General features: G+C 40.1%; 2 protein-coding genes across 2 annotated transcripts; both read left to right on the top strand.

The window, feature by feature from the left end:
- Positions 1 to 11,107: 11,107 nt before the first annotated feature.
- Positions 11,108 to 12,058, top strand: LOC115526033 (olfactory receptor 52D1-like). Its single transcript, XM_030333491.1, has one exon. The coding sequence runs from the start codon at positions 11,108 to 11,110 to the stop codon at positions 12,056 to 12,058; it is 951 nt and encodes a 316-aa protein (XP_030189351.1).
- A 10,246-nt stretch (positions 12,059 to 22,304) lies between these two features.
- LOC115524919 (putative olfactory receptor 52P1) lies at positions 22,305 to 23,282 on the top strand. Its single transcript, XM_030331698.1, has one exon. The coding sequence runs from the start codon at positions 22,305 to 22,307 to the stop codon at positions 23,280 to 23,282; it is 978 nt and encodes a 325-aa protein (XP_030187558.1).

Consider the following 23,282-nt stretch of genomic DNA (forward strand, 5'->3'; position numbering starts at 1 on the left):
TTAAGAGAAATGAATAGATGTAAGCACCATCAGCTTGGACTAAAAGGGACAGAGTTAGTGCAAAATGAAAAGAGAACTTTAGGTCTCCAAGTTTATTAGGCAGGAAACAGATGAAGAAAAGAACTCAGATGTAAACACAGGTTACTACTCAATAAAAAGCAAAGATGACACAGAATACAGAAACAATTGCCTAGAGGTTAGACAAAAGCCATGGAGAATTATTCCCAGGGAGAAGGATCTTATCCTTGTTAAGAAACTGGTTATACTAATCTCTGGCTGGATTTTAGAAACTATAATGGCCTAGTGACTGTATTATGACTCTCCCAATATTTTGCATATGAGTATCTATTACAGTTACCCATCTCTGTATCACCATAGTGTGTTGGCTGTATAAATAGTAGATTTTCTTCTCATTTCTTCACACAACTTCAGATTGAAAGGAACTGCATTCAAGGATCTGTATACAAGGAACTGAACCGAAGGAGCTCTATTCACATTATGTCCTGATTTAGAGGCTGAGATCCTAGACTTTGAACTAGGGAAGAGGTGAATGTATTTTGTTTTTGTTTTGTTTTGTTTTGTGAGTGTATTTGGTATGTAAAGGGAGATCTGTGATATTATGGCCTAGGGTGCATTAGTGCAGGTTTTATTTTCCAAAGATGACCAAAGCAACATCTTTATATACAAAACAATATCATTTACTTTTCTGCCATGTGATCTTGCCAGTCTTCCAAGAGGTGTAGTGTAATTCCACTCCCCTCTTATCTGGGGTGGCCTTAGTGACTTCCCTGAAAAAATAATGTAATGGACGTGACATTTCAGGATATCCAAGTCTAGATTATGAGAACCCTTAACTCTTCCTCATTGGTGTCTTTAGATAGATATTTTCATTTTTGGACACTCTCCGTAGAACACAGCCACAGTACTGTGAGTATCCCAGACCACATGGAGAGCTCATGTGGTTAACAGCCTAGCTGAACTACTAGTTAATAGCCAGAATCAATTTTGTCACTTTTTATGAAACTTAGAGATAACCCCATCCAAAATCTTTTATTTTATTTTATTTTTTTTTAATTTTTTAATGTTTATTTATTTTTGAGACAGAGAGAGACAGAGCATGAACAGGGGAGGGTCAGAGAAAGGGAGACACAGAATCTGAAACAGGCTCCAGGCTCTGAGCTGTCAGCACAGAGCCCGATGCAGGGCTCAAAATCACGGACCATGAGATCATGACCTGAGCCGAAGTCGGCCGCTCAACCGACTGAGCCACCCAGGCGCCCCAACCCCATCCAAAATCTTATGGCAGCCACATGAGAGAAAGAGAAATGAGAGACCTCAAATGACAACTGCCCACATCATCCTTGGAGATCTACAGAATCATGGATTAATAAAATTGTTTTATACTTTTGGGGGTGGTTTGTTATACAATAATAAGTATTTGGAACAATTAGACTTATAGTACTCTGAATTTTTCTCTAAAGATCTTGACCACCCGGGGCGCCTGGGTGGCGCAGTCGGTTAAGCGTCCGACTTCAGCCAGGTCACGATCTCGCGGTCTGTGAGTTCGAGCCCCGCGTCGGGCTCTGGGCTGATGGCTCGGAGCCTGGAGCCTGTTTCCGATTCTGTGTCTCCCTCTCTCTCTGCCCCTCCCCCGTTCATGCTCTGTCTCTCTCTGTCCCAAAAATAAATAAAAAACGTTGAAAAAAAAAATTTAAAGATCTTGACCACCCTACCTCATCTACTGAATTCCTTAGAAACACCTTAGAATTTGTATTTCCATAAATATATGCAAATTGTTAATAATCCAAATTTTAGGCATTCAGTTCCTGATCCATCACCTTCTGTTTTTCCAATTCACTTTCTCTTGAATCCCAGAAAATAATCTCTCAACTTCTTCAATGAGTTTATCATAACTTGATCTTATTACCTTTTCACTTTTTCTCACTTTCCTCATTTTTCCTTCCTTGTCACCAGCTTTAATTTTCTGATTCATTCTTAGGATTACTGTTGAATACAAATTAGTTCTCCTCTTTCACCCTCCTTCCCTTTGTAACACACGTACCCACCCACACACACAAACACACACACTTTATTATGCTTTTCTAGTAAGTTTTTTTCTAAATCTAACTGTCCACTCTATGCCTGTGACTGTGGGATAAAAATTGTAAATATGCTGATTCACCATATTTTAAATTTAGCATTGCTAAACTAAGAATGTTTTTAGTTATAAAGGGACCATGAATAATTTGATAATGACAGGGAAACTATTCATAATTTCACTTAGACAACAACAGACCTAAATTGAGACTTTCTTGGGCAAGCTGGGATATATAGCCACCTAAATTTTGTAATTCATGGCAATTATATCACATTTCTCTATTTCTTCTCATACTGTTTTTTATTTTTTGGTTTTGTTTTAGGGTTGTTGGGTTTTTTCCCCCTCAGACTCTACAGTCCCTTGGGGCAAGTAGCTGCTTCTCTGGGCTGTGTGAGTGCCTTGGGCAGTTTTCTGACTCTGCATACTGCTTGGTGTTGCCACCTTTCACTGCCTGGAGTTATGGTGTCCTCATGCTCCAGGGCCTCCCAGGCCCAGTGTCAAACACAGCTGTCCTATTTAATTCTCCTAAGGAAACTATGAATGAGGGGCTATTATTATCCTCATTTTATAGATGAGGAAATGGAGGCCCAGAGAGCGTATCACTTTGCCTAAATTCACAAAGCTAGAAAATGGAGGAGTTGGGATTTTAACCCACATAATCTAATCTCAAAGTCCACATTCTTAACTACTACACCTTAATGCCTGGGAAAGGCACAGGGAGGAGTGTGGATTAAGTTTAAATGTGCATTCTCTTACCTTTACTAAATTTAGTTTCTTGGAAAAATATTTCCTGGCCACTGGTGTGTGTGTGTGTGTGTGCGCGCACGCGCGAGCGTGTGTGTGTGTGTGTGTGTGTGTGTGTGTGTGTGTAGGTGTGGTAAGGTGGATCTCATTAGCTTTCCTTGGCATGGCCATTGGGATTTTCCACCTCCCAGTAACAAAGGACCGCCCACCTGAACACCCTGAGGCCATGGCCACCCACACCTACAGATCCCCACCAACCCAGAGCCCTGCGGCTGTCACACTACCAGTTCATGAAGCATCCTTGCTGCCTCAGTGTCCATGCCTCTGGCCATGGACTCCTGCAAGCTCCCCTACCCTTTGCCCATCCAAGGGCCCTACGAGACAGGAGAGGGGCTGGTGATGGTGCGTGGTAGGGCCTGCAGCCACCTCCAGAAAGCTCTGGTACCTTTGCCAAACGACCAGTGATGTCATGAAATTTCTGCCACCCTACTGGCTGGCTACTCATTTTCTGAGCTTTGGTATCTCATCTGAGAAATGGGCAGGGCAAGCTGGAATAGACATTCTTAATCAAGAGTTAATAGATCAGACTGAACTTCTAAATTAAAAAAAATATTTGCAAAATGTGGGCATATACCATGAAGTTTGGTTTAGGATGTGGGGGTGCTAGAAGGAGAGGCCTCCTGGGTTCTCCAGACACTTAAACCATTGAAGTCGCCTCAAACAGAGGTCCTCTGAATCTTATAATTGTTATCTGTAAATGGAGATGAAGGAAAAACTGCAAGGACCGTGCCTACTAGCTGCTCAGATAAAGTATCTGAAAATGCTAGCTATGTCACATTTTCACCCTCTTTATTCATTTTTCACCCCCTCACCAACCACCACCAATCATCTGTTCTCTGTGTCCATAAACTTTTTTTTGTTTTGATTCCACATATAAGAGAGAGAAAGATCATATGGTATTTGTCTTTTTCTGAGTTATTTCATTTGGCATAATGCACTTTTGTTCTATCCATGTTGTTGCAAATGGCAAGATTTCATTCTTTTTTATTGCTGAATAATATTCTATTATATATACACCACAATTTCTTTGTCCATTCATCTATCCACGGACACTTAAGTTGTTTTATTTCTTATGTCCACAAAGTCTTACAACAGTTGATAATTCTCAAGGGTAGTTTTTCTCCATACAGTGACTCGGGGACCTAGGCTGCTTATAACTTGCCGCTCAGCAATGGCAGCATGGCCTCCTTGTCACTACAGCAGATGAAGAAAAAACATAAAGTCTACACATTTGTTCTTAAATATTTTAGCCTGACATGACATTTGCCACTTCTATTTTCACTGTTGGCCATAAAATGCCACATGGCCCTGGTCTAAAAACATCAGGAATACTTTTATATATAGAAAGGAGAGAAAAACAAGATAGATATGAGAATGAGAAATCTATTACAGAATCCAACATGACCTTGACTTATTGTCATCTATTCTGGTCTCATCTACTACTACATTTCCCTGACTGATTTGCTTTTCGCCATACTTGTCCTCTTGAATCTTCTCATCTACACTAAGTACATTCCTCCTCAGGGCCTTGATAATCCACCTTCTGTCATGCCCAGGTTTCATGCTGTATCAGTTAAATTGGCATGACTGTGGGTAAGATGAAAGCATCAGAATTTTTCAAAAGGCCCCAGGAAGTTCCAGTGTACAATAAAGTTTTGGAACCAGAAGACTTATGGTGTAATTAATAGCTCTATTTTACACATGAGACACCGAGTTCCTAAAAATTAAACAATCTATTCAGAATTTCTCAGCTAGTATATGCCAGAGCTGGGATTCAAATCTACATCTCTTTCATTTTATTTTGCTTTATTTCCTATAAAGTAGATTCCTCTGTGTGGTAGTACTTGATTGAGGGAAATCACTTTTTACGTCTCTTTATACTTTCAAATCACTTTCTAAAAATCTTGAGCCAATTTACACACCAACTTGTATGAAAGAAGTCATAGACAAATTGTAAATATTATTGTATGTATGTATTGTATGTATTTATAGTTCAATACCAATGTGTCAGATGCTTAGGTCTGGAGTGAGGGAGGAAGAAGAGACATAACTAAGATGTTTACAATTCTGTGAGATCTGCCTGGTGAGTATAGTTGAAATGAGTCTGAATCCACCTTGTCCATTCTTCTTCCTTGGAAAGGTATCTTCCCATGGCTCAGATATACCCTAGTCTTGGATAATTCCAGATGACATCCAGTTCTGGGAGGAAATGCTATCATCCCCTTTCACATCTTTCCCAAGTACACACTTTCCATGTTGCCTTAATTTATGGGAATCTCTCCTGACCCAATCAATTCAACATATAATTTTGTATCTTCATTCCAGGTGACCTAGATACTTGGCCCGAGTGAGACTTTGATGGGTGAATAAAGAGAAATATTTCAAAGGACCACTCTGTCATTCCCTCAGTGCGTTATAGGAGAAGAATGTATCTTACACCAGACTGTAACTAGCAGTTCTTTGAATCAGAAGTTTACAGTCTGGGGCGCCTGAGTGGCTCAGTCAGTTAAGCATCCGACTTCGGCTCAGGTCATGAGTTCCAGCCCCGGGTCGGGCTCTGTGCTGACAGCTCAGAGCCTGGAGCCTGCTTCAGATTCTGTGTCTCCCTCTCTCTCTGCCCCTCCCCCACTCACACTCTGTCTCTCTCTCCTTCAAAAATAAAATAAACATTAAAAAAAATTAAAAAAAAAAAAGAAGTTTATAGTCTGGTCTAACTAGTTGAAGGAAAAAAGACAAAGAATTACCCTAATGAAGACACAGACTGTTAAAGGGCTATAAAGGCTTGAGCTCAAGGTCAATGTGCAGAAATTCAGATTAAGCAGAAAGATTATTTTCTTGAGAATAGGTAATATGTTGTATTGAATTAGGCAACCAAAGGAAGCCATGCAAATTCCAACTCAAAGTATATCTTTTCCCAGTCTATCATTCTGTGTCACCTTTTTCCCTGAATTTCTCTTCCTAACTGTTTGACACAGTTTGGCTACATTTATTTTATTTTATTTTATTTTTTTGGCTTGAGAGATGAGCAGGCAGTAACTTACTGTAGGATAGTGATGACTCTTCTCCTGCCTTAAAAAAATCTTTAGGCTTTAAGAGAAGACTCTGGTATGACTGGTGTGTCCCCTCAGGGATCTTATTTGCAAATTCACCTTTCCTTTTAGCAGCTGTGACCATTGGTGCTCTGAGCCACACCATAGCCTCACTGGGTCAAAAAAGCCTTCAGAGGGTGGAAATAAATGAGACCAAATCATAGATCCAGGAGTTATGCTACTTATGCTGGATCAAGATTTCTCTAGTATGGCTGACTACTGACTGAAGTGGGGGTGAGTGTTAAATGGATGAGATGGACAGAAAATAAGGTTGAGGACAGTTCTATAAAGCCAGGGGCAGAAGTAGGGGAAGATACAGAGGGATGACAATCATACCAAGATATTGACGTATTTGGCCACTCTTGAGTTCATATCAGATTGTCCCCTTCTCCATTATGAGAGGTGCAGTTCCTTGAATCCCTCTGATGTTTGCATAGCCTTATTGCATATCAAAACGTATTTTCAGGGGCCCCTGGGTAGCTCAGTCGGTTAAGCGTCTGACTTGGCTCAGGTCATGATCTCGCGCTCTGTGAGTTCCAGCCCCGGGTCGGGCTCTGTGCTGACAGCTCAGAGCCTGGAGCCCGCTTCAGATTCTGTGTCTCCCTCTCTCTCTGGCCCTCCCCCGTTCATCCTCTGTCTCTCACTGTCTCAAAAATAAGTAAATGTTAAAAAAAAATTAAAAAAAAAACGTATTTTCAGTAAGTCTTTTTCTTTGCACCTCAGTCCTTTCTGTTGCAGTTAGACATTTCAGTCTCTTGCTCTGTTCTTTATGGCCTCAAGACAAACCAGTCAGATAGAACTCTAGGAATAGCCTTTCTTAAAGCAATGATGAATTCAGAATTTCTTGACAATAGCTGTGTCTTGTTCTCACTCACAGCAGTAAAGCAGAAATGAAGAAGTGTGTGGATAAGTATGTGTGTGTGTGTATATATATATGTATATATATATGTGTGTGTATATATATATATATGTGTGTGTATATATGTGTGTGTATATATATATACATATATATATATTAGAGTGTCACCCTGTTCTTACATACCTAAAACCCTCACAGTGACCCCAGAAAACCTAGGAGATCAACAAACTCATCTAATTTCCAATCTCACTGAGGTTCTAGTACAGCTGGCACCATCCCAATCAAATTCTCTAATTCTGTCCTGTAATTTCATATGCAGGGAACTTAGAAGCCCATTAAACCATGAATCTCTGCTGCAGTATCCCCAGGTTTTGTTATCTTTTCTGGGGAAGAATCAGGAGACTGTCTTATTGAACAGCCTAATCTAATTTCTTCCTTTAACTCAAATCAGATACACATTTTTCTTCATCTTTATTGTCTCTTGGTGGCAACTCGTTCCTGTTGTATTGAAGGACTCCCCATATCACAACTGTTTCTCAATCCCAAGGAAGATGAATGAGGGGAAATCAATGAGACAGATCATTGAGGAGCCATTCCATCTCAGGTCTCGTGAGACACCACCTAACCTAGCTAACTGAGAAGTGGTCTTGGATAACTCTGAAGATAGTTCTTGATTTCAAAGTGGATGAAACTTAGTGCCTTCACCCTTGGATTACAGACTCAGGAAAAGCCAATATGTCTTTCAACTTGACTAATTAAATGAAGTTTCCTCTTCTGAGAGGCAGGTACCTAGTTATTTCAATGCACTCAGAGATGTGCAAAAGCATGAGAAATATCTGTGAGTATTGTAACCAATGCTTATTAAATTACAGAGACTGTATTATGTACTTTGCATGATTTTTCTCAATTCTCTGACAACCTTACAAAGTAAGAATTATCATCAATCTTATATTAGGAAACTGAGGAGAGAGGAATAAGACAATTAGCAAGTAACTGCAATCAGGCCAGATTTTGAACCCAGGCAGTCTGAATTTAGTTTCTGATGTCTTACTTTCCAGACCACACAGAGAAGGTGACAATCCTAGGAAGTGAGTTGTACAAGAGATGTTTGGAGTATTTGAGGAAGACTTAGATTTGGAAACTAAATTTTATTTCCTTAGGAAAGCTCTCTCTCTGAGTAAGAACTGGTTATATACCTTTTCCTTATAGCATACATCAACATATCATTTCCACACATATATGGGAGGTTATTTGATTGATCATGTCTTTTCATTAGCTCTTCTCATTAGCTTCATATATCATGGAGCATGCATATTCTTACTCTTTGGTGTATATAAGACATCCAGATGAGGGCTTAGTACATAGCAGACAGTCAGTAATGTATTTTTTGAGAAAGTAATAAGATGAAAGAGCAGACTTAAAAGATATATTAACTTCATAAAATTGAAAACCTAAGACACTGCAGAGGAATAATGCTTGTGTGATGTGGATTGTGTTTACAGACATTGACCTAAGGAAAGGATAAGTTGTCTCAGACTTGGAGGGTCTGAAATGGAAAATGGTTTCCTCAAGAGAGTATAGGCTTTCTGTCACTAGACTTGTACAAGCAACTTCTAAGTGACCACATTTCAGGATATTACATTTGGGAGCCAAGCATCATAGCATTATTAAATTATACATGCTTTGTAACTAATTTCTCAAATAGATGATAAGATCATATTCCTATGGTTTAAAAACCACAGGTATTTCCAGGATAGAAGTAAAAAAATAAAATATTTATACCTTCTAAGATGGACTTTGAAATATTTATAGTCACTTGCCATTATAATTTGATTATTGAATTTTTAAGGGTATAAAAAATTACAATAGAATCGTGGTAAATTCTCTTTTATGGCTTAAAAATTTAAGCAAAATAACAATTTCATTAGTAATTAAAACTTATAATAACATTATAACCTATACAATTTATAGCTGTAGTAATTGTTAGCACGAAGTAATAAACTTGCAGTAGCATACAAGAAATGCATATTGCAATTAATAAAACAAACAAAATTAGTTGGTCTTTTAATAATACAGGTGGATGTGAATAGGGGATTGAAGGAAGGATATTCTTTTTAATTATTACAAAACTTTTTTATCTTATCTTAGGTGTTTCCACATTCTAAAATTCTTTTGAGGTGAGAACAATTGGATGAAATTAATGTTAATGTCCCTTCTAAAAAAGAGGGTCTTTGAGACTCGAATTCAATAAGGTAAGAATGATGACTTTGACTTCACCTACAAGGATCTCTCATGGTGAGATGTCTCCAGTGAAAGATGCCTCTTTTACTCTTTTCTCCTTACCTATTGGCATAATCTCAATTTATGGCCCAGTCACTGCCAGAAACCTTCCCTGATTTACCTCACCTGTAAACCCCTGGTCTCTGACTTTCTACTTCCCTTCCGATGGCGTGCTTCACTTGGAGACTTTGGGGAACACATACTTGTGTGCTTCTGGTCTGACTGATCATATCAGAGCTCATACTGTAAAGCAGACAAAACAGACTAAGGCAATATATTTTATAATCCAACTGAATCACGTGGCCAATCAAGAAAAGAGATAAAAATTTATTATATAGATACATTAGGTTAGACTACATATGTACTGAAGAGCTAAATAAGATCGTGTCTTGCAGTATATTGAGTGAAAAGAACATGATGGGGATCATAGATCTGGTGAGGGAAGATCTCGTCTGATTCATAAGGAAGACTTGCAAGAAGATATGCCATTCTTCAGACACGGTCACTTATAAAAGTCTGTTAAAAAACTCATTTGCTGGGTTCAATCCTTTATCTATTTGCCTATTAAACATTATTTATTGGTCCTGTGTATATAAAGCATTAATGCTGGTTGTAGAGAAAAAAATGAGATGCAATTTTCATAGCGTAATGGGGCAAGAGACATACACATAATTATAGAACAGTTTATATTTCCTAAGGGAGGTATGCTGAAGATGTATGATGCCCTTAACACAGCAGCAAGGACCCTAGAAGGGCTTCAACATATTCATGTTTTTTTTTTAATTTTTTTCAATGTTTATTTATTTTTGAGAGAGAGAGACAGAGAGACAGAGCACAAGTGGGGAAGGCGCAGAGAGAGGGAGGGAGACATGGAATCCAAAGCAGGCTTCAGGCTCTGAGCTGTCAGCACAGAGCCCGATGTGGGGCTCGAACTCATTATCCGTGAGATCCTGACCTGAGCCGAAGTTGGACGCTTAACTGAAGGAGCCATCCAGGGACCCCTCATGTGGGTTTTGAATGACTATTAGTAGCTTTCCAGGTGACCAATGGGAATAGCTATTCTGTGCCCCCCAAGAAAGCAGTGTATGAAAAAGCATGCAGATGTGATTAAGCATGCTTTTGGACATTTTGAAACACTCAGATATGGCTGGAACATGAAATACGTGATGGAGTGTGATGGTAAATAATATGAGATAGGTGAGCAAGAGCAAGAACAGAAGCAAGAAGAGCTTTGCACATCATATCAAGATCCTAGCAGGAAATGCAGCACACACCTACATTAGGACATCTCAAGACAGTGAAATACAGAAACCATTTTCAAAGATGTGGGTAAGTGTAGGGAAATCACAAAGTCTTGTGAAGTTCCTGGATTAGTGACCGTGGGCACTATTACAGTCCTTTGTACTGAGAGGAGGACATGGTTAGAAGAAGAAACCAAATCCAGAGGGAGATAAAGCCAGTTTGCAGCAACCCTGCCGGGAGGGAGCTAAAGGAAAAAAAAAAAATCCTGACCTGCCTTTAATCCTTTGTTGCTGTTTCCTATAGTCAAATCCAACCAGAAGTGAGAGAGCAGGGAAGTCTCTGGATGTAGTCCAGTGTCCCAGGACCAAGAACATGATGGAAAGTGGTGGAGGGTAGACCAGAGGAAGGTAATACAAGATATTCTGAACAGCATACACTAAGAAAGGTTATATTTGTATTATTGTTGATTATTTTCACATGATAGAATATTTCTACAGCAATGTGGAGGTTTCACTGGAAGATGCAAATCCTAGAAGTAGGCATATTAGTTACAGAGCTATTTTAATACCCCAGGAAAGAAATGAGAAAAGCATGAAGTGGAGTCGAATTGATGGGAATGAAAGAGAGGCAAGAAACTGAATGGATATGTGGGGGGAATAAATGACATCGAGGATGACTTGATTTCATTTTCTAACCACTTTTAGGAAGATAAAGCCTTGTGTTCTCTTCATCATTATGCTGTCCACATCTGTCATCAATAACACTGCCTTTCATCCTTCCACATTTATTCTACTTGGAATCCCTGGAATGCAAGATCAGCATGTGTGGGCTGCCATCCCCTTCTGCTCCATGTATATCCTTGCTCTGGTTGGCAATGGCACCATCCTCTACATCGTCATGACAAATAGAACTCTACATGAGCCAATGTACCTCTTCCTGTGCCTGCTTTCTATCACTGACCTGATTCTCTGTTCGACCACATTGCCCAAAATGTTAACAATATTTTGGTTTAGGTCCCACATAATTTCCTACCAAGGCTGCCTCACCCAGATGTTTTTTGTTCACACCATTTTTGCCACAGAGTCGGCTGTTCTACTGGCCATGGCTTTTGACCGCTATGTGGCTATCTGCCATCCACTTCATTATACATCCATCCTCAATGCCACACTGATTGGGAAGATTGGTCTGGCATGTGTGGTCCGTGGCCTTCTCTTTGTTTTCCCCTTTGTCATCCTCATCAAACGTTTACCCTTCTGTGGACACCACATCATCCCCCACACTTACTGTGAGCACATGGGCATTGCCAAGCTCGCCTGTGCCAGCATCAAGCCCAACACCATTTATGGACTCACTGTGGCACTTTCAGTCACTGGCATGGATGTGGTCCTCATCACCACCTCCTACGGCTTGATCCTGCGGGCTGTGCTGCGCCTGCCCTCCAAGGATGCCCAATTCCGAGCATTTAGCACTTGTGGAGCCCATATTTGTGTGATTCTGGTTTTCTATGTACCTGCCTTCTTTTCATTTTTCACCCACCGCTTTGGCCACCAAGTACCTCCTCATGTCCACATTGTACTTGCAAATCTCTATCTCCTCGTGCCCCCTGTTCTTAACCCCCTGGTCTATGGCATCAATACCAAACAAATCCGCCTAAGAATATTTGGCTTTTTTATGGGAAGGAGGTAGCTAGACTCTCTATATACCCCAAGGACCAATGGGAAAAGTTTTATAATTAATCTTTCATCTTCTCTAGTACATCTTATCCTTGGACTAGAGGTTTCTGTTTCTGCTAATTCTAGCAAACCAGTATCATGTATTATCTGAAAGTTTCTGAAGTATTTAGAACAACACATTTATACTTGCTCAATCTACAGAAGACTATTTTCCTGTAAGGCTATTATGTGGCTCATTAATTGGCCTATAGGTTTTGAATCTTCCTAGGAAAAGGTAAGGAGGCATTGTAGTACTTTTGATAGTAAGAACCAGTAAATTACTCTATGTACAGAAAACTCAGGGCTGGAAAGAGGAAAAGTGATAAAAAAAGATCCACTTACTTATAGCTTCAAGAAATTGAGAATCACACACACACACACACACACACACACACACACACACACACCACTGATTGATTAATTGATTGATTGTCAGCACTTTCTTAGACCAAGAGTGTTTGTAATAAGAGTGTCAATGCAAGACCAAAGATGGCCATGGTAGCCCAGGTTCCTCTGTATCTGGCATCAGATTTAAACAGATGGAGATGACTGCTATGTAAATTATTTTGTGGACTACTATGGAGAGGTAGCCTGACCTTTTGTTTAACCTCATTTAGTCAATAATGCTTTGGGTATATACGAATTCCCAGGACACAGAGTTTCCTGCTGATCCTCACCAGGGTAACCCAGGTTACTCAGGCTTGACAAGTATCTTTCTCCAAATAGCTGGCCTTCATGCCCTAGCACAGGCTTACCTTCCCTAGGAGCTGAGGTTTGTTACCTTTTTTTTAAGGTGCATTATAAATGAAAAATCTTGTGCACATCAAAATTTCCTCCAATGGCTAACTTTTGTGCAGCTTATATTAGAGCATTGAGTAAGGCTTCTCTACAGAATTTTGTATTAGTCAGGCTTTCCAGGGAAATAGGACTGATAGGAGGTAGATAGATGATAGATGATAACAGAGGTAGATAGATAGATACATAGATAGATACATAGATGATAAAAGAGGAGATTTATTGTGGAATAAATTATGTACTAGGTATAATGGGCATTGAATTTCACAGGCGAATAAGGCACAGTGTGTGACTTTAGGAAACTCATGCTGTAGGGAGAGAAGTTAAGTTAAAAAAAATTGGGGCACCTGGGTGATTCAGGCAGTTGAGCATCTGACTCTTGATCTCAGCTCAGATCTAGATCTCGGGGTCATAAGTTCAAGTCCTGTGTTAGGTTCTATGCTGGGCATGAAGTCTACTTAAAAAAAATTTGTTCCTACAATTTTAGAGACTGTGAAGTCCCACAATCTTCTGTCTGTAAAGTGGAGACCTGGGAAAGCCAGTGGTGTAATTCAGCCTGAGAATGAAGGCTTGAAAACCAAGGAGCCAATGGTGTGAGGGTCAGTATGAGATCTGAGACCTGAGAACTAGGGATGCTGATGTTCAAGGGAAGAAAACCGATGTCCAAACTCAAGCAAAGAGAGCAAATTCACCTTTTCTCTGACTTTTTGTTCTGTTCAGTCCCTCGATGGATTGGATGTTGCCCACCCACATTGGTGACTATTATCCTTACTTAGTCCACTGGTTCAAATGATAATCTCACCCCCACCTCTGAAACACTCTCACAGACGTCCCACAGATAATGTTTTACTAGCTACTGAGGCATCCCTTATCCCAGTCAAGTTGACATATAAAATTAACCATCACAAATTCTTATTAGGTTTGTAAATTATGCTTGTGCTACATTATTTTTTAAAAGAATCAAGGGTATTAACTCCTTACTGGGTATATCATTTGCAAATATCTTCCCCTATTCAGCAGGTTGCCTTTTTGTTTTGTTGATGGTTTCCTTTGCTGTGCAGAAGATTTTGGATTGATGTCGTCTGTTGCCATGCGCTCAAGAAAAAGTTCTGAGACACCAGACTAAGCGGACATACAGGGCTGCCTCTGCAAGAAAGCAGCAGCAACAGGGGTCTGCACAGTCTTTATTTTATGTTGCGTAAGATATAGATATCAAAGAATGTCAAAGCATGGAAAGAAAACACAAAGAGCCTCCAGATATCAACCAGACACACATCTGGTGTTTACGTGAAAGCGTGGAGGGAAGATGTGCAGTTTCAAAGACTACCAGGCAGGTCTGTTTCTTAACCGGCTCCTGGGGGATCATGGAGCTCTGTTCTCATAATGCTATCACATTCGACAGCCTTGAGACCAGAACATGGCTGATGTTTCAGCAATTACCCCATTCTCCTTCCCAGGGCTTACAATACACTCTCTAGAAATAACTCCACAGAAGTCCCACTTTTTTTTTTTTTTTTTGCATTTGCTTCCCTTGACTGAGGAAACCTATCTAGAAAAATGTTTCTACTCTCTATGTCAGAGAAATTACTGATGTGATGGGGGACCATAAGGCAAGCTGAGGGCAAAATACAACCTAGCATACCCCCCATCCCAGGTGGGATATGTGTGGGATATGTGTGACATTCCTCAGGCACTCCTGGCTGCCCAAGGACAAAGGAAAGGACAGAAAATAAATGGTTAAACTGATAGAGTCTCCATCAGTTTACAAATATCTTAGTAAATTACAAGAAAAAGAAAATCTTATCAATAGTCTAATCTCCAAAAACCTATAGACTCTATTTCCTGGAGCCCCACATCACCTCTCCATAGTGATATGGGGAACAAAGGCAAGAAGGAAATGGCAGGTAAAATTAAATTTCCTTATAACCTGTAGCCCATTGACAAATACTTGAGGCAAATACAGAGTTTAACATTTCTCCAGGAACTCCCCACTGTCTTAATGTTAATGCTTTGCTAGAGGGAAAAACAAACTTAGCTTGATAATAGTCAGGCCTTCAGTAATCTGTGAGTCTTTAGCATATAAAAGCCTCTTTGGAAACTTCTCTCCAAGTCCAGAGTATATAACCAGTCATTCTGCACAACCCCAGTGCAGCTCTTCCTGCCCTAGGTCCTGTCCCTGTGTTTTAATAAAATCACCTTTTTGCACCAAAGATGTCTTCAAGAATTCTTTTTTGGCCATCAGTTCCAAAACCCATGAACCTCACCATCACCCCAAAACCTCATCATATGTGATCTTCTAGGAGTTTTATGGTTTCAGGTCTCCTATTTAGGTCTTTAAACCATCTTGAGTTTAGTTTGTATATGGTGTAAGAGGATGGTCCTAGTTTCATTCTTTTGCATGTAGCTATCCAGTTTTCCCAGCAACATTTGTTGAAGATACCATCTTTACCCATTGTATATTCTTGCTTCCATTGTTGTAGATTGGCCATATTGTAGAAGGATTCTCGCACAGAGGGACGGGACATTGAGGCCTTTCTTCCCAGGAAGCAGCTTTATTCACGCTAGCAGGGATTCAGTGGGCTAAAACTCAAAAGGCTGAGCGCTGAGCAGAGCAGGGTATAGGCTTTTATGCAATTTCTACTTCTTTGTCTCCCATATATGGTGACACATATAGTCTGATTGGATACAGTCCAAGTTACAGAGTTGTGTTAGAGTTATGCATATGTGTATAGGAGTTGATTGGGCCACTTTGCCTTTCTTTGTTCTGAGAAGGCCTCCATCACATTCCTTAGGGAGGGGCTCTACCTCTATCACAATATAATCATGGGTTTATTTCTGGACTCTCTCTTATGTTCTATTGATCTATGTGTCTGTTTTTGTGCCAGTACCATACTGTTTTGATTACTACAGATTTGTAATCTATCTTGAAATCGGATTGTGATACCTCCAGCTTTTGTTCTTTTTAAAGATTGCTTTAGTGATTTAGGGTCTTTTGTAGTTCCATGCAAGTTTTAGGATTACTTATTCTAGTTCTGTGAAAAAAATGTTGGTGTTTGGATGTGGATTGCATTAAATTGTAGAATGCTTGGGGTCTTATGGACAGTTTAACAATATTAATTCTTCTAACCCATGAGTATGGAATATTTTTCCATTTGTTTGTGTTATCAATTCCTTTCATCAATTTTTTATAGTTTTCAGAGGAAAGGTCTTTCACTTCCTTGATTATGTAAAGAACTTATAGAGTTGTGAAAAGTAAGTGAGATGATTCTCAGAAATACCAAAGAAAAGCTGTGCTATCTAGTTAACAATAGGTTTACAAACTATTGGAAATATGTATGAACCCCTCCTCTTCCCACAGTGGAGTCCCAAACCTTTAGACACTTCACTTCCTGATTCTTCTTCCCTTCTCCTTTTTGTGGGCTTTGCAATGAGCATGCACCAAAGAACTGAAGTCTCTGTGTCACCTCAAGGAATGTATATTTGTTCCAATCAGACTACTTTTTGGCCATACATGGGCATAGGTGACTTCTGAGTAACACTGTAACCTCTGTAGTACTCGGCCAAAGAGGAATCAGGGGAGGGACTTCACGCTAGAAGATTAATTGCCTGCTGTAACCTTCCTGAGTGTGCCTTTCCATCAGACACCCACTCTTGCAAGAATGTTAATTAGAGCCTCGCTTCACTGTGCTCGGAGTTTCTTCATCCCTTCTTTCATTGGGCCAGTAGGATTATTTCTCACAACATCTCAATACCAAAAAAGCAAATAATTCAATTAAAATAAGCAGAGGACCTGAATAGGCCTTTTGTCAAAGACGTCCACATAGCAAACAGATACATGAAAAGATGTTCAACATCACTATCATCAGGGAAATGCAAATCAAAGCTACAATGAGATATTCGCTCACAACTGTCAGAATGGCTAAAATAAAAAAAAAAAAAAAAAAGAAGAAGAAATATCAAGTTTTGGCCAGGATGTGGACAAAAAAGAACCCTCTTGCTCTATTGGTGGGAATGCAAATTGGTGTAGCACAGTGGAATACAGTATAGACATTCCTCAAAAATTAAAAATAGAAGTACTATACAATTCAATAATTCTACTATTGGATACTTACCCCCTAAAAAGCAGACACAGTAATTTGAAAATGTTTATTGCAACATTATTTACTTTAGCCAAGATATGGGAGCAACCCAAATATCCACCCATAGATGAATGGATAAAGAAGATGTGTGTGTGTATATATAGATAGACAGATAGATAGATAGATATAGATATATATAGATATGTATATAATGAAATATTACTCAGTCATAAAAAAGAATGAAATCTTGCCATTTGCAACAACATGGATGGACCTAGAGGGTATTATGTTAAATGAAATAAGTCAATAAGAGAAAGACAAATACCACATTGTTTTACTCATATGTGGAATTTAAGAAACAAAAATAAATGAACAAGGTGACATAAAAAAAAAACATGCTCTTAAATACAGAGAACAACCTGCTGGTTTCTAGAGGGGAGGTGGTGGGGGAAGGGTGAAGCAGCTAAAGAGGATTAAGAGTACACTTATCTTGATGAGCACTGAGAAATATATAGAATTGTTGAATCATTATATTGTACACCTGAAAGGAATATATATAACATTGTATGTTAGTTATACTTTTTAAAAAATATAATTTATTGTCAAGTTGGCTAGCATACAGTGTATACAGTGTGCTCTTGGTTTTGGATTACTGTGATTCATCACTTGCATACAATACCCATTGCTAATCCCAACAAGTGACCTCCTCAAAGCCCATCACCCATTTTCCCTTCTCCCCCATGGCCCCCCCATCAACCCTCAGTTTTTTATGTGAATTATACTTTAATAAACCAAAGAATCAGGGAGATGGTTTGAATCAGGATTGGGAATATCATAATCTCTGTGTATATATATCTAAATATTCATAACTATGTATCCAATTCACCTTAGAAAAAAAATTTAAATTTAATGATGTCCATGGCATATGATAAAAACATAATTACACCAATGTATCCTATTCTGCATGCTCTTCTTATGAAATGATATTGACACTCCAATGAAAGATACAAGCTATGTTCCCTTCACATAAAGCTGGCTTTAGTGACTCACTTCCAGTAACAAGAATATGTTGGAAGTGATAGAATATGACTTACTTCTGAAGCCAGGTTGTGGAAAGAAATACAGACTTGTCTCTCTCCTTTCCACTGCCCTTTCACCTTTGCCCTCCTTCTCCCCTCCTTCTGGTTATTTCTTTTCTTTCATTCACATGTAAGTATTCCAATTTTCTTGAAATTGCCATGATATCATCTAGAGATGAAGAGAGATTAATGAGGATTCCTGGCTGTTCCAGCCTTTAGCTATTAAATTCTCCTGGCCCAGCCCCACACCCTGGAGTAAGCCAGTACCAGATGATTCCAGCACCTTCTCTGATGTTAAGTAGAGCCAGTAGTCAAGATGTCCTCACCAGCTCCTAGAAGAGAAACAAGCTGTCTTTACTGAGCACTGACTAAAATTCCACATTTGTGAGCAAAATAATGTTGGTTTAAGCTACTAAGTCTGGAGTGATTTGCTATACAACAGCCTAATCAAGCTGGAACAATGTCTAACTTAAACAATTTTCTATATGATTAATAACAATCTAATAAAACAGAAAATCCATCTCTACCCAATGCTTAGAATTACCTTCCATTGGTCAAACTGTAAGGTCTGAGAGAAAAGTCCCCAGGAGACCACCCTTACTTCAGATGCTTCCAATGAACTCAGGGGTCCCAGGACCTCCACAATTTTATAGCTGGCTATAAACTTGGGGGGGGTCATCACAATCACCATTGTGTTTAATGATGTATTAGACAAATTTACAAAATTCAGAAAAGCACTATACTCAGAATTAAAGTTTTATTATAACAAAAAGATACAGATTAAAATAGCAGAAGTAGGAGATGCATTGAGCAGAGTACAGTAAGCGTTCAAAGTGTGAAGTTTCTGGTTGTCCTTTCCCTGTGGAGTCATGGATGGGTGTTAGCTCCTCTTGGTCACCATATGTGACTACACAGTGTTACTGCCAACCAGGGATGCTCATTTGAGTATTTGGTGTCCAGAATTGTTGTTGGGGCTTGATTACATATTGCTCATGTGGTGGCTTTTATTCTCCTGTCCCTCCAGGAAGTCAAGCTATACCTCTAGTCTTCAGCTATTGTTGAGGTCAGAACTGATATGATGTGACCCAAAACCCTCATCGTAAATCACACTGATAGACTGTCCAGTGGCCAAAGCCACCAGGCAAATTGGAGACCCTTTTGTAAGACAGGACATTCCAGAGGTCTAGAGATCACCATCCAGGAACTGAAGACTTCTGGTTATGTATTATGCATCCTGAGTGATGTGAGATATACAGATTTATTTATTTTTGTATAATTATATTATTTAATATTTATCTTTTCTCCACTGTTTTAAGTTATTGTCTTTATTGTATAATATAAGGCATATATACTTGGGCATTTGTAATGATGCTATTCTGCTCAAATAAGCTGTCTTTTCCTGAAATTAGCTTCATTTTTTGCAACATTTTATGATACATTTTAAATTCTAGTAGGGCAGGGGTCCCTGGTTATATCATTTTCAATGATTTGTTCTTCCACTTCAATTTCAGAATTATTTTGTCAAGATTCTAATAATGAATCATTGAAGTTTGTTTGGATTGGCCTTGATTTTATGAATTCATTGATGGAAAAAGCATGGCCTTCAAATATTGTTGGTTATTGGTTTTTATTAACGCAAGAAAACAAACCATGTAAGATCTCATAAGCTAGGATACATAATTAGTTCCTATTTAAAAGAACTTAAAATTTTTTTATTGTTTATTCCTTTTTTGAGAGAGAGAGACAGAGATAGAGCATGAGCAGGGGAAGGGCAGAGAGAGAGAGAGAGAGGGAGACACAGAATCTGAAGCAGGCTCTAGACTCTGGACTCTCAGCACAGGGCCCAACGCAGGGGCTTGAACTCATGAACCGTGAGATCATGACCTGAACTGAAGTTGGACGCTGAAACGACAAAGCACCCAGGAATCCCAAGAAAGAACTTATTTGGTTCATTTATCATTAACTTATTCATTTATTTGACTCTTCTAATCCGACCATTAATGCCAAACATGGTGCTAGAGATCAGGATACAGGATTTGTGGAGAATTCCGACCAGCACCATTCTCCATGAGTAGTGTGATTATCCAAAGAACAAGCTTAAAAGTTGTGACAGGTCGAGGATTCTGTGCAGTACTATGGCAGCACTTGATAGGACTTTGGGGACACTCTACAAGAAGAGATTCTTTAGAAGTTCTATGCAGAGGGGTGCCTGGGTGGCTCAGTCGGTTGAGCGTCCCACTTCGGCTCAGGTCATGATCTCATGGTCTGTGAGTCTGAGCCCCGTTTCAGGCTCTGTGCTGACAGCTCACAGCCTGGAGCCTGCTTCAGATCTGTGTCTCCCTCTCTCTGCCCCTGCCCCTATCATGCTCTCTCTCTCTCTCTCTCTGTCAAAAATAAATAAATATTTTAAAAAATTAAAAAAAATAATAATTAAAAAAAAAGAAGTTCTATGCAGGGAATTCACCGGACCATAGATGTAAAAGTGAGAAAGCAAGGCTAGGAAGAAAGGATTCTTTCTGGTTGCTACCTGTCATTATCATCCATCAGGATCTCGCAGGGACAGAAAAAAAAGAATGACTGATGCAGGATTCTGATGTGGTACCAGAGCACAGCTTTCTGCAGGGAAGGCTGTGTGGATATGACTATGAGCAGGTACCCCATGCTTGTCTACATTTGTTGATGATTCTTTCTGTTGATGTATTGATTGTTCCAGGCTCTTCATTCTGCCACTCCTTCCCTCAGCCCCTGCTTTCCTTCTGCTGACACCTGACTTTGAACAAGTCTCCCTACAGGACCTGTCCTGTAGGCACAACTTGCAGAACCATTTGGACATCACAATTTAGAATCCAGCCATCTGAGTCGACTTATGAATGGTCTTTCATGACTTTGAGAGTGGTTAGTACTGTCTTGTGCATTCTGCAATGGATGTGGAAGATTGTTTTGGACAAACTTTCTTCTTTTGACTTAATGAGAAAGACATATGCTATATCTGGACCCAGAAGTTGAGAGGATACTATAACACATGAGAGGGTATTTCACAAAATACCCTGGGGAGAACATCTAGGGTAAAGCCATTGGCCTAGGAAACACGTTAGAGTAAAAAACCTGGAAGACAATAAGGATAGATGGAGCTAGAGCTGCTAACATTTTACCAGGGTATCCAACAACAGGGGCTGTACCTCTGATGCCTTCAGGAGCATGACTACCCCAGTCATGGAGTAAGGTCCTACTGGCTTCCCACACTTATACATATCTGGGAAACAGAGCCTTTGGAACACAAGTGGCCAGGATCTCCTCTACTTCCAGATTTAGCTTTAATTTCACTGTCTCCTCTCAGGCTCCTCCAGGACTGCCAAAGACTGGAACATGCCCAGAACTGCTAGGGTCAACCAGCCTCATCCCCTGGGAGCTTAGGGAAACCTCCAGGGTCAAGTTTATCCAAAATAGCAGTGGTGCCTTGAGAGTATGCATTTGGGAAGGAGGGAGTAGCAAAGAGCTAATTCTGGGCACCTAGGGGGACTTTCCTTAGGTTACTTAAAGGGCCATACCATGGATTGTGTGTGCCAAGAGTCATGAGTGGAGACATGCCGGGCACAGAGTGTGTTCCCCACGAGCCACACGGATGTATGTGTAGATATAGCAACATACAGCCACACAAACTCACACACACACATTTGAAGAAGGTGTCCAGGACCAGCTTCCCACACTCTGCCTGCCTCCTATTCCGGTAAGTGGTTCAGGTGAGGTGGCTTTGCACTTCCATCCTGGTATCCTGGTCTCAGGTTCCCAGAGCCCTGTCACTTGCTTCATTCCTGGTCCTCACTGAATAGCTCTTTTGTGGACTTATTTCATCTTAAGTGAGCTGAGAGTGGTTTTGAATACTCTGTCACAGTGGTTGGTATTTCTATCCAGGTTTGCCTCACAGGCTTCAAGTGACATTCTCTAAATGGATACACATTCAAAATTACACATAATAATTTTTGTGAAAATGATGTCTTGTGTGAATAATGATTCAGTTCATCATGAATAACACATTCAAAATGAAATATGTATTTGTCAGATGTTACATCACATTATTATAACTCTAACACGACAGCATTCTACTATACTACATGACATATGTTAGCTTGATTCCAGAATCATTTTTGAGTGTCTACACATTCCACCTTTTGAGTTTTCCATTTTGAAAACATTGATTCTTTTGAAATTTGAGGCTCATGAAGTTTTTTTTTATTGTTCTTCTCAGGTATTTCCCCAAAGAATCACCATGACCGTTTGCAATGCGTCCCTGGGTCACCCACCTTTCTTCATTCTCCAAGGCATTCCTGGGATGGAGGACAAGCACAGATGGATCTCTGTCCCCTTCTCTTCCATGTACTTCATCACCATCCTTGGGAACTGCACCATCATCTTCACCATCTGCACCGAGCGCTCCCTGCACAAACCCATGTTCCTTCTCCTCTGCATGTTGGCCCTCACAGACCTGGGCATGTCCACTACTACCATTCCTAAGGTGCTGTGCATCTTCTGGTTTGGCCAGAGTGAGATCAGCTATGTGGGCTGCCTGGTCCAAATGTTCTTCATCCACTCCATATCAGCGTTGCAGTCAGCCATCCTGATGACCATGGCCTTTGACCGCTATGTAGCCATCTGTGAACCTCTGCGTTATGCCACCATCCTTTCCAATAGTCGCATTGGGCTCATTGGCCTGGTGAGTTTAGTGAGAGCCATCCTTTTCATTCTGCCCATGCCTGTCCTCCTCCAGAAGATGCCCTTTCGTGTAAATCACGTCATCCCCACCACCTACTGTGAGCACATGGCTGTGGTGAAGATGGTGTGTGTGGACACCACAGTCAACAGGATATATGGTCTGGTGGTGGCCTTGTTGGTTGCTGGGCTGGACATCTCAGCTATTGCTTCATCATATGTGCTTATCATCCGGGCTGTACTGCGACTGTCTTCTAAGGAAGCCCATCACAAAGCAGTCAACACCTGCACCACACACATTTGTGTCATGCTTATCTCATACACTCCCTCGCTGTTCTCTTTTCTCACTCACCGCTTTGGTAGGGGAATTGCACCCCATGTGCACACCATTCTTGGGAACCTCTACTTCCTTGTTCCTCCAATGCTCAATCCTATTATTTATGCAGTGAAAACCAAAGAGTTTCGGGACAAACTGACCAAATACGGGTGCTGGAAGAAGGACCCTGTAACCATAACCCATGGTCAGAAGCCTGTCTGA

The sequence above is a fragment of the Lynx canadensis genome, chromosome D1, assembly GCF_007474595.2.
Source record: "Lynx canadensis isolate LIC74 chromosome D1, mLynCan4.pri.v2, whole genome shotgun sequence".
In the NCBI taxonomy this organism is placed as follows: domain Eukaryota; kingdom Metazoa; phylum Chordata; class Mammalia; order Carnivora; family Felidae; genus Lynx; species Lynx canadensis.